The 14,158-nt window shown below is 32.8% G+C and overlaps 1 protein-coding gene across 5 annotated transcripts in view; it reads right to left on the bottom strand.

The window, feature by feature from the left end:
- Uba6 (ubiquitin like modifier activating enzyme 6) overlaps positions 1–14,158 on the bottom strand; it is a 75,016-nt gene that overhangs the window by 43,228 nt on the left and 17,630 nt on the right. For all 5 annotated transcript variants that reach the window (XM_074042084.1, XM_074042088.1, XM_074042087.1 and 2 more), the window contains exons 3-9: positions 12,056–12,150; positions 11,580–11,608; positions 9,025–9,119; positions 7,899–8,010; positions 4,709–4,789; positions 3,705–3,827; positions 1,644–1,767 (exon numbers count right to left, since the gene is read on the bottom strand). In XM_074042084.1, the coding sequence (XP_073898185.1) occupies positions 1,644–1,767; positions 3,705–3,827; positions 4,709–4,789; positions 7,899–8,010; positions 9,025–9,119; positions 11,580–11,608; positions 12,056–12,150 (659 nt within the window). The remainder of the gene's footprint in view (positions 1–1,643; positions 1,768–3,704; positions 3,828–4,708; positions 4,790–7,898; positions 8,011–9,024; positions 9,120–11,579; positions 11,609–12,055; positions 12,151–14,158) is intronic.

Here is a 14,158-nt window from a genome sequence, read left to right as displayed (position 1 = left end):
TAGATTATTTTTACAGGGTGGTGGCAATGGAGGGAGCTACAGAGTATTTTTTTCTAATATGAACTTGAGGACTTAAAAATTGTCAAGAAAATTCAGACAGAAAAATAGAGAAGTACAACATACTCACTATTAAAAATTAAAACATATTTTAAAGCCTCCATAACACACTGATACTAATTATATATCATAGTAACTAATATAGTATGATACCAACTCACGAACAGACCAATGGAATAGAGAATTCATAAATACACTCAAATATACCAAGAGACACAATAAATTTAGCAAAGGTGGCAACACAATCCACCCTCACATGGACCCCCAAATAAGCAAATGGTAACCCCAAATGATTAAGTTCAATTTTCACAAAAACCATGTAAAAATTCCTTAATCTTATGATCTCAACTTGTATTCAAGATAGATGTAGTCAGTAAACAAAATCAAATAGTTTTGTTAGCAAAGATGCTTTAATATGGATCGAAAATGTTTATCTACACAGAGTTTGTAACAAGGACTCCTTTTTCTGGCTTTTAATGATGTATTTTTCAGAAATTAAAAAAGGGGCCTGGAAGTCTGGCTTGAGCAGTAGAGTGCTTGCTTAGCATGCATGATCCCCAGCACAAGAAAAAAAAAAAAAAAAAAGAACGAACTAATTCTATAAGTCTTTATAATAACAGCATGATTATAAGTGCTATAAAAATAAAATTAAATCTCTCCTCCCTAAACAAGAATAGACATGCCATAAAATTGAGATACAGATTTAGTGCTCTTTAAGCCTTTTAAAAGATGGCTATAGGAAAAACACAAACTATGCAGACTGATGTCAGTATAAATTCACTATCTTCCACACTGATTGAGCCCTATATTATGCCTGATAATCTCTCTATGTTTTGAAATGAATGTTCTCCTCAGGCCTCTGACCTTAGCACCTTCCCTATCTTTTGGATAATGATCTCACATTACTTTCCTGGGGGTAATAAAAAAACCCAAAAACCTCCTTCAACTTCTTGCCAATAAACTTACAAACTTGCCTGTAGTTTTAACTACTCATCCTTTTTATTTGAGCTTCTGAATAAGAACATATATTCAACCAACATGTAGTTATCTCCATTTGAATACTTCACTGCCACCTCACTCAACAAGTATAATGATAACCAATATTTTGTCTCCGAAGTATAACCTTTCTTGTACGCCTAAGTGAGTAAGTTGCCCAAGCAGAAATCTTTGCTATCTATAGTAGATGCTAACAAAGATTCCTCTGAAATGTCTTAAGACTCTTGTAATTCTGACTCTCAATGCCAGCCTTATCATGGTATGAGTTCTGTCTTGGATCTGAGACTTTTACAGTTTATCTCTGCACAGAATACTCTTTCTCAACACCTTCCTAAGCTAACGAAACCTTCAGATTTTAATCAAGAAACTCTGTCCTCACTGCTGCTGTTGCCCCAAACTGGGTAGATGTGCTTGCTAAGTTTAGAGTTCTTGCTTAATACTACCACTATTTAACATACTCTCATTTGAATTGAGTGTTTTGAGGATAAGATCCATGAATCAGGTTGATGTGTTTTCAACACTGAGCATAGTGTCTGAATTATAAATATGCTGAGTAATTATAACTGAATTAATAAGACACATCAACTTACCAGTTATTTGTTGCGTAGATCCATTCAAACCTGTCATTCCATTAATTTCTCGAAATGTTAGGAACTGTCCTGTCTCAAGTTTGTGAGGATGATTTTCAAGGCAAGTGACAATGCCAGGATCAGCCTAAAATTTTAAAATCAAGCTCATGTATTCTATTCATATAAATCCTAAATCTCACACAATAATGTCAATGTTATTATAAAACTCACAAACCAAAATTCTATTCCATTCTTCTCCATTAGTAAAAAAAGCCTATAAGGAACTACTATGTACTAGGTTAAGAATGTTGTTTAGCTTTTTCAAATTGTTGGAGGAAAATAAAAAAGAGTAATAATATTGTGAAACATGAGAATTATACAAAATTTGAAATTTAATATCCATAAATAAAATTTACCAAACCAAAAAAAAAAAAAAAAAAAAAAAAGGAAGTCCTACAAAATAATGGACCAACTTATCACTACTTTCCTTCTTTTTTTTTCTGTCACTGGGGTTTGAACTCAGGGCCTCATACTTGCTGGGAAGACACTCTACCACTTGAGCCACAGATCAGCCTATTCACCAGCACTTTTTTATTTTTTGATGGTTCTGGGGTTTGAACTAAGTGCTTACACCTTGAGAATTTCTTTTCTTTTGTGATGGGTTTTTTCAAGTTAGGGTCTCATGAACTATTTGCCCGGGCTGGCTTTGAACCACATTCCTCCTGATGTCTGTCTCCTGAGTAGTTAGGATTACAGCCACCAGTGTCTGGCTTCTATCACTACATTTTATAATGAATAATTTCATGGGATTTCATACAGGAGTTCAAATATTGCATAGATTCAGATTCTTGTGATTTGTAAAACATATTTAAACTCATGTTGAAAAAAAAAAAACTGGTATAAGGAGCTCCTACCAACCCCCCAAAAAATTAACTTTGAAAAATCAGAGAAATGTATGGAAAGAGGATGGAGATTTTAAAGATGGGAATCTGGTAGTTCAGTTTGCTCAATATTGTGAAGTCAAGAAACACTGCTTATGAGCTTACTTCCTTCACTATTCCTTAAGTGAAAATACCCATTCAATACAAGAATCCATGCAATCTCTTAGAGCTTATTCTAACTAACAGTGTGTTATTCTCAGGGACAAACTAAAACCAACAGAAGAGAAAAGCATTAATATTACCTGAAAGAATAACTCAGGTAGGACAATAAACTACTCTGTATTCTGAAAGATACACAGAATGATTTTTCAGTGAATTTTTTTTAAAGGCATGAGAAAGGCAGTATCACCCTGGGTTTAAAAATAATGCAAAAAGTCAGAAACACAAGTACTATTATGTCAAATTATATTATCATTCCCTTGTTTTGGCTTTTTGAGGGCTTTAACTACAGAGTACAAATAAGGTAAATTACTTAGACATAAAAGAAGAATATTAAGAGAAGATCAGAATAAATGTTCCAGTTTTTTTTTTTTTTTGAAAACTGGGATTTGAACTCAGGGCTCTGTGCTTGCTAAGCAGGTGCTCTACCACTTGAACCAGACTTTCACTTATTTAGGGAATAAAAAATAAGTTTACATGAGATCAAGTGTATGTAATTAGAAAATACAGGGTTAATTAACTCTTAAAATCCTCCCCCATCTTTTAAATACCGTTTTAGAAATGTAACAGATTAGAAAAGCTTTTATCTAAAAAGCTTTTTCTACATCCAACCAGACTATTAGGCTAAGTGACTATGACATATTTAATTGGTCCATAATAAGACACTGTCAAAAGTCTGGTAAACATAGAACAACAACTCATGTTCTATAGGAATACAGTAAAGAAAATTGAAATTAAAATTTATGACAAGCAGATGTTCAATCAAGAAATAGTGGGAATCCAGAACACTCTTAATAATTAACATTCCAATTTCAAATTAGTTTTAAAATGTAGTCAAAATTGATGAAATAATTCCATTATCTTAAAACACTGAATAAAAATACTGCATATTACATTTTTGCTAATATTACATTTTAAAAAATAAGATTCACACTTAAAACTTTTAAAAAATTTATTAAAAAGTTCATCATTACAATCATACTTGCGTTATGTTTGAAATGAAAATTTCTTTTGGTTCTTCTCCTGTTGTATCTGAGACTTCAAATTCATCACCGAAATCACAAAATAAACGTGACCAAATTCCATGTATATCTGCACTAATGAACTGTGAAATGGCAAAAATAAGTCCATTTATTTATGTGAAAAAAAAAAAAAAACCAAACCTCAATTACCTTAGGTCCTTTCATGACTACTTCATTCAGAATTAAGTATATCTTTTGAAACATAAAGTGAATCACAAATAGGATAAACTGTCTATAGATCAGTTTAGTAATAAAGAAAATTAGTATTTAATGAGTGAATATTTAGTGTAACAAAATTAGAACTACTATCAGTTTATCATCATCATACATTCTATGATTTCTACTCCTATGGAAATGTGCTTGCCAAGTAGGCATTCTACCACTTGAGCCATGCCTCCAGTTCATTTTGCTTTGTTTACTTTGGAGATGGGGTTTTGAACTATTTGCCTGGGTTGGCCTACAACTGGGATCCTCTTGACCTCAGCCTTCCAAGTAGCAAGGATTACAGGTGTGAGCCACTGGTGTCTGGCTATCATTTTTATTAAATAACAAAAATTCTGGCCTTATCATAAATTCAAGTACAATACATAAGAGCCTGATTTCTTGTGTTAATAGTCTAGGAATCAACCTGTATCTAGTACATAGCACATGTTGAAGGAATACTTGTGAAAAGAAATAATGAACCCTTAAAAACAATTATATCACACTTAAAGTTAGATGATGCTCATCATCCTTTAAATTCCTGACCTAATTTTCCTTAATTTTGGTAATTTCTCTAAAAACTAAATGTAAATCTTATTTAAAAATAGGAAATGAATATTATATCAAAATTATCGGGAAAACGTTTACTGTGATTGTACTTTTGTAAAAAGAGTTTCTCTTATAACTCAATGAAAGCTACAAATTTTAATAGTAAAAGTGTCCTTTCTTCGCTTAACTGCATGCCACTATTCAATGACATTACCTTAATTGGAGGGTGACGGGAATGGCAAAAGTCATTGATCTTCTTCTGTAATGGAAGTTTCATCTCAGTCAATACTATACACTGTTGAGAACAAAAGAAACTGCACAATTACTTGGGTAAAATTCAACTTCTAAATTAGAATTATGCTAGTTCCAATTATGCTAAAGATACATTGCTAACTTTATGAAAAAGTTACTATGCTATTGTATTCCAAGGGTAATACCTTCAGAATTATAAAATGGCATAAGCAAAAGTAACATGTACAGGGGAAAACTGACTCACATGACCTTCATTTACCCTCAGAGGCTTCACGATTAGCAGCAAACCTTAATTATCCTATGTGGTATTTAGGCACTCTCCAAATGGAAGAGGTGGAGATGTTTTATCTGTTAATATCATAGAAATACTGATCTAGCCACCACAGTAATAGTTTAAAAGGGCAAGAGTTACAATTTTAAGATACATTTGTTGAAATAGTTATCTTTTACGTCTGAGATTCAACAGATTGACAAAATAAACTTTTGCTTTACAAGAGTGTGATCAGTAAAACCACTCAATTCTATTTAAGACTGAAAGTATTTTCAACATGTATTTAATTTTTTATGATCACCCTGTAATATATGCAGGTTTTAAAATCAGACTTTATTCTAACCTTAGAATCACAGAGGTTAAATACTTTCTCAAAGCCATTTCCTCATTGCTGGTATGCACGAACTGGATATTAAGTTTTACAAGAACATCTTTAAGTGTGGTTTTAGTTTGTCTAGTTCAGAATATACTGTGCTGCCTATAGTGAGACATTCCTCCATGAGTCTTTCTTCTTTACTCTTTTTCCCTATGCCATGACCCACTCTTTACTTGATGCCATTACTCAGGATTGTATTTGCCATGTAAAAACCTGAAGCATGAGCTAATGTCTCCTTCAGGGACAAAGAGAAGATGTATTTATTGCTTGCTATATAAAATAGCAGGTTTGGGGCTGGCAGAGGGGCTCAAGTGGTAGAGTACCTGCCAAGCTAGCGTGAGGACCTGAGTTCAAACCCCAGTACTGCCAAAAGAAATTTTTTTTTTTCTAAAACAGCAAGCTCTCTAAACTCAATATTCTTCCTTAAAGCAAACTACTACTTGTAAAGGAATCCACTGAGCCTTTTGCATTGCACTACTGGGAAAGGGTGGGAAGGGGTTGTAGTGGTGGCTGTAAAAGGAAATACAATATAATGCCCACACTTTAAATTTTTATTTTGTTTTGAATTAACATGTATTAACTGCACATAGAAAGGGGGTTCAGTGTGATTATGTCAATATATGCATATAATGTGCACTGATCAAACTGAGCCTCCCTTCATCCACCAGCTTCCATCACTACTTCCTAACTTCTAGTAGTGAAGTATGCTAACATTCACATCAATTTTAAATTTAAACACGCAGTACTTGTCTTTCTGTATCTGGATTATTTCACTTAAAATACTATCTTCTAATTACATTCATTATTTTTCAAATGACAGGATTTCATTCTTCATTATAGCTAAAAAATATTCTATTTCTGAGGGTAAACTTTTTTTTTATCCATCCATACACTGAAGGACACCTATATTTGACTTCGTATTTTCAAAATTGTAAATAGTGCCTTAATAAAGTGGGTATGTAGATTACTTCATTGGTATGTTGACTTACTTCCTTTGAATGCACACCCTGCAGAACAGGCTGATCACACAGAACTATTACTAATTTTCTGAGGAGCCAGTATACTGTTTTCCATAATTATACATTTCTACCAAAGTGCATGGGAGGTTTTTTCTCGATTTGCTTGCCAGAATGTGATTTTGTTTTATTGATGATATCTATTTTGATTGGGGTGAGATAGCTCAATGAAGTTCTGATTTAGATTCACTGATGATTTAATGACATTGAGTATTTTTTCATATATTTTGTTGGCTATTCGCATTTTTTCTTTTGAGAGGTATCAATTCACATCATTTCCCAAAGTGACTGTTCAGATCAAGATTGATTTACTTGTTTTAATGCTCTTAGGTTTTTTTTTAGTTCCTTGTATATTATGGATATTAATCCTTTGGTCAATGGATAGGTGGCAAATATTTTATCTTATTCTGTTTCCCTTTTTTTGGTTGTACTAGATTTTGAATTCAGAGCCTCAGGCTTGCTAGGCAGGTGCTCTATCCCTTGAGCTATGGCAGTTCCAGCACATTTTGTAAGTTATATCTTCACTCTGTTGATTGTTTCCTTTACTGTCACAAGATTTTTAATTTGATGTAATCCCATTTATCTATTTTTGTGTGTTCATTGTATTTGTGGAGTCATATCCAGAAAACCATTGCCTGTATCAATGTTTCAAAGTGTTTCCCATTTCCTTCTTGTAGTTTCATAAATTCAGGTCTTACATTTAGGGTTTTTATCCATTTGAGTTGATTTTTCTACAGAGTGAGAGACAAGGAGGAGTCCAGTTCAAATCAAAGTCAATCTAGTTATTTTTGTAATATCCAAGGTGCTGGAAGATTTTGTTCTTCCTTTTATTTAGGAAATTGGTACCTATGGTACAGTCAATTATTGATCCATGTACTTTATTATGGCTCCTTAGGAAGTAAAGAATGTACTTTGCCAATTCTTGACTTTGGGCTTGACAATGTGATTTACTTTGCCAATGTAACATGAATGGAAACAATATGAACTGGGCTTTAGGTGTGCTTGAGTGGTTGAACTTGCCTTTTTGTGTTTCTCCTTTTGCCAGTAGAGCATGAAGTGGGTAGCCTTCTAGTTCCAGAAGAGACACATGGACAGAATACAGACTCTGGGTTCAATCTAGGCTAACCTGGGCCTAGAACAGCTGAATTTTCAATTGACATGCAGATACAGTGGGAAAAAATAAATGTATGTTGCTGTAAACTACTCTGAGTCATAGGTAGTACTTTATGTATATTAACTGTCGTGATAACCAGTAATTCTTAGGGTCTTTTCTTAATTTTTTTTGGTGGTACAGGGTTTGAACTCAGGGCTTCATGATTGCTAGGTAGGCACTCTAAAAATGGAACATTTGATAGGTATTATTCCAAAGAAGTCTTCTAACTTGAAATTTTTTGTTCTGCTTAATATACTAGGTTACATCAGTTGTACACTATATTAATTATCTGCCTTGGAATCTATAAAAACATTTAAAACAAAATGATGTACTAACCTGGTATTGTTCTAAAAAGGAGAGATCTGTGGTTTCATTGAAAGGAACAGATGATGATGAGACATGAACATATGGATTTAGTTCTGCAATGTGATGAAGCACAGCTTCAGCCCTAAAAAAAAAAAAAAAACAACTTTACCACCCTTTAATTCAGTTTGCTCAATCTCTTAATGTTGGCCACTTTAATGATATCAGAAGAAACTGAAATTGTAATGAAATTTCAACAGAAACCGAATAAATTCTAGACCAGACTTAGTTGTCTATCATGTAACTACATAACAGCAGGATATATTGTCATATTCATCAGTAATCCAGACAATTTCAAAGCATATCCAAGTTCAAAGTTCCACAAATCTTTTAATGATTCAGCAATAGTAAACTTTCTTTAAATGAATATAGAATCTTAAACCAACTGAAACCACCATAAGAAAAGGACTAAGGTAGAATGGACAAAATTAGAGGAGATAACCCAGTTGGGATTACAATACATCCACACATGGAAATACCACAAGGAAATGCCCTGTGTAGCTACCTATATCACAAACAAACAAAAATGTCATGTTTTTCTTTAAATCTTTTCTCTTGTACAAAATTGGAGAATAGGAGGGCAGAACAGGTCCTGCACAGGAGAGAGGGTTGGCACCAGTGGAATGGGACAGGAGGCAGGTAAAGGGGGTAGGAGGGCGAATACAGTGCAAAAAACATGCACGCACGTATGTCAATGCAAAAATGATACTTGCTGAAACTATACGAGGAATTGGTGGTAGTTGGGGGGGAAGGATAGAGGTGGACAGGGTGAATTCAAGTATGATATATTCGATACACTGTAAGAACCTTTGTACATGCCACAGTGTACCCCAACCCAGCACAACAAAGGAAAAAAAAAAGAGAGAAAAAAAAAGACTTTCTTTAGTAATTGCAAAGAAATTCATTTCTACCTACATACCAAAATTTGACACATACAAGTAATTATATATGCCAGTCCTTATTTGTCTATGGTAGTGTGAATGTAGGGTGATAACTTAAACAACTAAGGGTGAACTGATGTTTTAGACACAGAAAATATTCTCAATTATTGAGCGTTTAAAAAAAAAAGTCTTATGACAATATATGAAAATATCATTACCTGTTTCTCCCACTAACAACATCATCTTCACAGAGAAAGAAGTTGGTCCCTAGATCCCATGCTTGGCATTTTTCCGAATCATGAATAGTAAGTGCCTTCAAAAAAGAAGAAAATATCTGTTGAGTTAAAGAATAGGACAAGGATGCTATCTTTATTATGATTTTTACTGTACTGGATATAATATATATAAATAGACAACAAATAATAGAGACATAAGAATTAGAATGAACATAAAATCACATCTTTATGCATATGCTACAACTATGTACATCTAGAAACTCTAATATCTTGACAGAGAAACTATACAGTAAGAGATTTTGAAATTATGGAAGTAGCATATTAAAAAATTACAAAGCCGGGCGTTGGTGGCTCATGCTTGTAATCCTAGAGAGTCAGGAAGCAGAGATCAGGAGGATCGAGGTTCAAAGCCAACCTGGGCAAATTGTCCACAAGACCCTATCTTGAAAAAACCGACCACACACACACACACACACACACACACACACACACACACAAAGGGGGGCTGGTGGCCCATCTCACACACACATACAAAAAAGGGGGGTTGGTGGTGTGGCTCAAGGTGTAGGCCTTCAATTCAAGCGCCTGTACCACAATAAAAGTACAAAAATTCAGAAAGTTCATGTAATAAACATTTCAAAAATACTACATGCACCAAGTAATAAAAAATAATCGACAAACTTGAAAAAATATTTGGAACTTATATCAGGCCACAAAGCTTATCAAAAAAGGAGCAAGATTAATTTATAAGGAATATACTGAAAAAAGAAATGCATAGTGCTCTTGAAAATATATGTAAAGATGTTCAACCTTGCTCAGGAATGAAATACATACATATACATATATACATAAACAGATATTCATTTATGTGTAGATGCATTTACGTGCATTTAAAACAATGGAAGAGTAAACCACATTTTAAAAAAGGGGTGACCTAGTAAGTGAAGGAAGAGGGTAGAGAGAAGCTAGACATACTTTATTAATTTGACTTTGAGTCAAATGACTCTCATATAATAGTAAAATTACATTTAAAAATTAATCCCTAAAAATTCAAAGCAAAATTAATAAATAGATTTAACCATTTACTGAATTGCTTGCCTGAGTAACCAAAAAAACTACTTTAAGTGACTTAAAAAACCAACTGGTAAACCTAAATGTGGTTTTAAAAAGGATAAAAAAACTCTTTCAATAATATAGTTATTAATAGTGAAATTGGCATTCTGAATTTGTCACACAGGCTAAATATAAGATAGGACAAATAAGCAATTAGGTTAATGTAATAAGGAGCCAAAATCCTTTTAACAGAAAAACAAAACATAAAATCAGTTGGCAGAGTGGCTCAAGTGGTAGAGTGCCTGCCTAGTGAGCATGAGGTCCCAAGTTCAAACCCAATGCCAACAAAACATAAAATTAAAGATGTAATCCAGTAACTGCAAATGTGAATTAGAAATTTTAGTAATGTTTTATATTTCTAAACTTGAAAATCAGAAATTTCTGTGCATACTCACAGCTAATGTTCTAGTTCTGTACATCAAAAATATTTAAAAGTGGTTTTTAGAGTGTCTGAAGTGTTAAAACGCCTGCTTGGCAAGCATGAAGCCCTGAGTTCAAGCCCCAGAACTGCCAAAAAATGGGCCTGGAGATGTGGTGAAAGTGGTAGACTGCCTATCTAGCAAGCACAAAAACTAGAGGATCTCACTAACCCAAAGATTGAACAATTTTAGAATCGATGGAAATAACGCCTATAATGGATCACAACATATCAAATTATTTTTAGATCAACTTACGTGTATATCATTATCATGACATGCATGCACACACTGAAAGACACAAAGACTTAATTCACTGGTCATTGCTGGAGGATAAGAAACCAGTGGATTTTTTTTGACAGTTGTACTGGAGCTTGAAATCAGGCCCGTGGGCTTGTTAGGCAGGCACCCTAGCACTTACGTCCGTAAGTCAGGCCTCCAACTTAAAGTCAATGATTTTTGAAAGTTGATAAATGGAGGGGAATTCAAGTATTTGTCTTGTTTTTTGTGCATGTGTAATTTACACTTTTGTGAAATTAAGTAAGTGATGAAAGGAAAATTTTCTTTCTAAAATATTATTCCCACTAGTAAGTGAGAAAGAATGATACAGTATAACTGTTGCTTCTAATGAAATGATGTATCTAGGCAATGATCATTAATGGCTATAATATTATACTTAAGGATGATACAAGACAATGTCTGAGGTTTACATCAAAATAATTTGGCAGTTGTGGGCAGTGGAAATGCAAGAAGATAAATGAAAAAAATGTGTTCATGGACTTGATAAATGAAGCTGTGTGACAGGTATAAGGGGTTTTGTTAAACTATTCAATTTCCATACTTTTGAGATTTCAATAAACTTTTTAAACAAAGAGAAAGTAGAGCATTAAAACAATTTTGGTATAAAATGAAGAAACAATAAGCCATCATGTAAATAACATTACCACTACAAATGAGCAAAACCAAAATAACTCATAATAATTTTTCATACAAAGGACATATACTCACTTTAATCCCTGCAAGAACAAGATTCTTTGCTATAAGAAAAAAAGAAAAAGGAGTAACTTGTATTAGGAACTCATGGAGCTTGGCCACATCTCTGACTGGGTAACTCTTAACTTTTTCTTAACTACTCAGTTCCTCCTTTAAAAAAAAAAAAAGTAGGAAATACAGATTAACAAAAAAGAAACAAAACAGCTTGTAAACTTTTTATGACTGTACCTATGTGCTACCATAACAAATTAATGGACATAAAGGATGATCATTAATAACTACTAACATCACAAAAAATAGAAACAGTGAGAGGCATTATTGGTTCCTTCTGGAAAATGTTATTGGAGTTGTGAAAGTCTTATTAGAAGAACCAAAACTGAATTGACCAAGGGTATGGTCAGATTTCCTTTATTTGAAATACAAGGAGAAGGAGTTATTTAAATTACAAAGCTCAAAAGTGTCACATAAAAATGGATAAAAACATTGCTTACCAATTTCCAAACCAAGACCACCCATACCACTTAAGAAAACATGGGACTTCGCCATCTTCTGCATCGCTGTGTCTCCAAGAACATACCTCTGTCGACTATGTAAAAGACAACAAAAAGCAAAAGACCCTTGAAGTTTCTTGGAAACTAAAAACCTAGGAAATATCTGCCCACAGAGTTGTTTTGGATGATTTGCAATGTTTAAAAATATCTAAATCAATTGCCAAATATATGACATATTTTGAAAATTAGATGAGACAACAGATGGAGTTCAGTAGGGGCTTCACTTTTTACATAGGGAGGATTGTGTGAGGTAGACTTGCTACAGTTACATTCCTTCCTGCTCCGTTCATTTATTTCTTCCACGACCACTGAAGACATTTGAGTTTGTTATCTCCACTTTAAAAACTTTCACTATAAACAGGGCTTTTGAGACAAAAATCTGTTTTTTTTTAGAATTCAACTGATTTAAAATGAACCAACTTCTGAAAACTGTGTTACATGTAAAAGTATATTTAGGATCTTGTTAAGTTACATATCCAAAGAGCAGCAAGTAGTACCAGGGTGGGAATTTAAAAAAATATATACCTTGATAATTTTTAAAAGTCAGATGTATTAATGAAGTCAAAAGTAAGAGTTTATCTGAGCACTATAAGAAAGTTGATGTATCAATTATAATACAAATTTCAATGAATTCTTATGAAAATCATTTGAAAAATGAGTTTAGTGTAAGTGTCAACTTCAGAACTCCTTGGGTATAGAATTATTTCATTTTGTAATTAAAACTTGCACATTTAGTGTTTGTTTAAAAAAATAGGTATTTGTTTAAATTCCAGATTTCAGAGCTCTATATTTAACACAAAAGCCTGAAAAAGTGTTTCTTGTTTAGTTAGATGAAAACTGTAAATACAAGCTATTTCTGTTTCCTTGTTTGTTCCCTACAGAATTGAATAAAACCTAAACTTTTCTTTGTCAATCAGTGTTCAAGATTTCTGTTTTAGAAAGTAGAAACTACCCGTTTACCATAAACTATTTACCTGAACATCTATTATACTATGGTATGCCTATTTTTCAACTTTGCATAAACATGTCTTGTAAATATAATTCTATTCAAAAGAAACAAGATTGAAGACTGATGAATTCATCTGGTCAGTACTTTTCATTTCTTTTTTATTCTACTGCACTGTAATACGAATTGCAATAATACACCCCAATTTAACTATTGCACAGTTTTGAACAGCTACCAATAATGGGACTATGAATATTATGTTTTCTGGTACACATTTGCAGTTCTTCTCTGGTGTATATACTTTGCAAAAGAAATGCAGGTTTAAAAAGTATGTACATCTTCAACTTTATTAACGTCAAACTATTTTTCAAAGTGGATATACCAATTTACTTTCCCTTTGACAGTATATGAAAGTTTATGTAGTTTAGTATCTTTGCTATGCAGGTCTGATCAGAAGAGCCTGGTTACAGGGCTAATTTCTGGCTTGCAGCTATGAACTTGGTCCCTTTGTTAGTAAATATACTCTTCCACTTTCTTTTTTCTCTAGTTACCTGAAATAAAATCTCATTAATTTTCGGATTTTTTCCTTTTAAAAAATGTAAAACTCTGATGTTAAGAGCATCCCAAATTTTGATAATAGTTTTTTTTTATTTTCCAATTTTAATTATGATTCCTTTTTGACTTCAGTGTTAATAATAAGTATATTTTAAAATTTCTAACCTGATGGGGAATTTTTTAGATATCTTTTGTGCTGACTCTGAACTTAAAGACATTGTGAACATATTTTGCTTTTTAATATTTGAGCATTTTTTGGTCAATTTTGTAAATGTTCCATGAGTTTCTGAAAAGAATGTGTATCTTACAGCTGTTTAAAATAAATATTCTTTATACATGAATTACATTAATTTTAATAATCAATCAGGTTGAGAAAATCTTCTTTACCTGTTGTTTTTTATCTGCTTATTCTTTTGATCAGAAAAAGCAATATTTCAAAAAAACCCCACAATAATTAAATTTTCTATTCATCTCATATCCTAGGCATCTAAGTAATATCTGATATATAATAAAGGCTAACCTTTAAGCTTTTACAATGTACC

Source organism: Castor canadensis, chromosome 9, assembly GCF_047511655.1.
Source record: "Castor canadensis chromosome 9, mCasCan1.hap1v2, whole genome shotgun sequence".
Classification (NCBI taxonomy): domain Eukaryota; kingdom Metazoa; phylum Chordata; class Mammalia; order Rodentia; family Castoridae; genus Castor; species Castor canadensis.
Note: the sequence above shows the minus strand (reverse complement) of the source record. Positions and strands in the feature narration are given on the sequence as shown.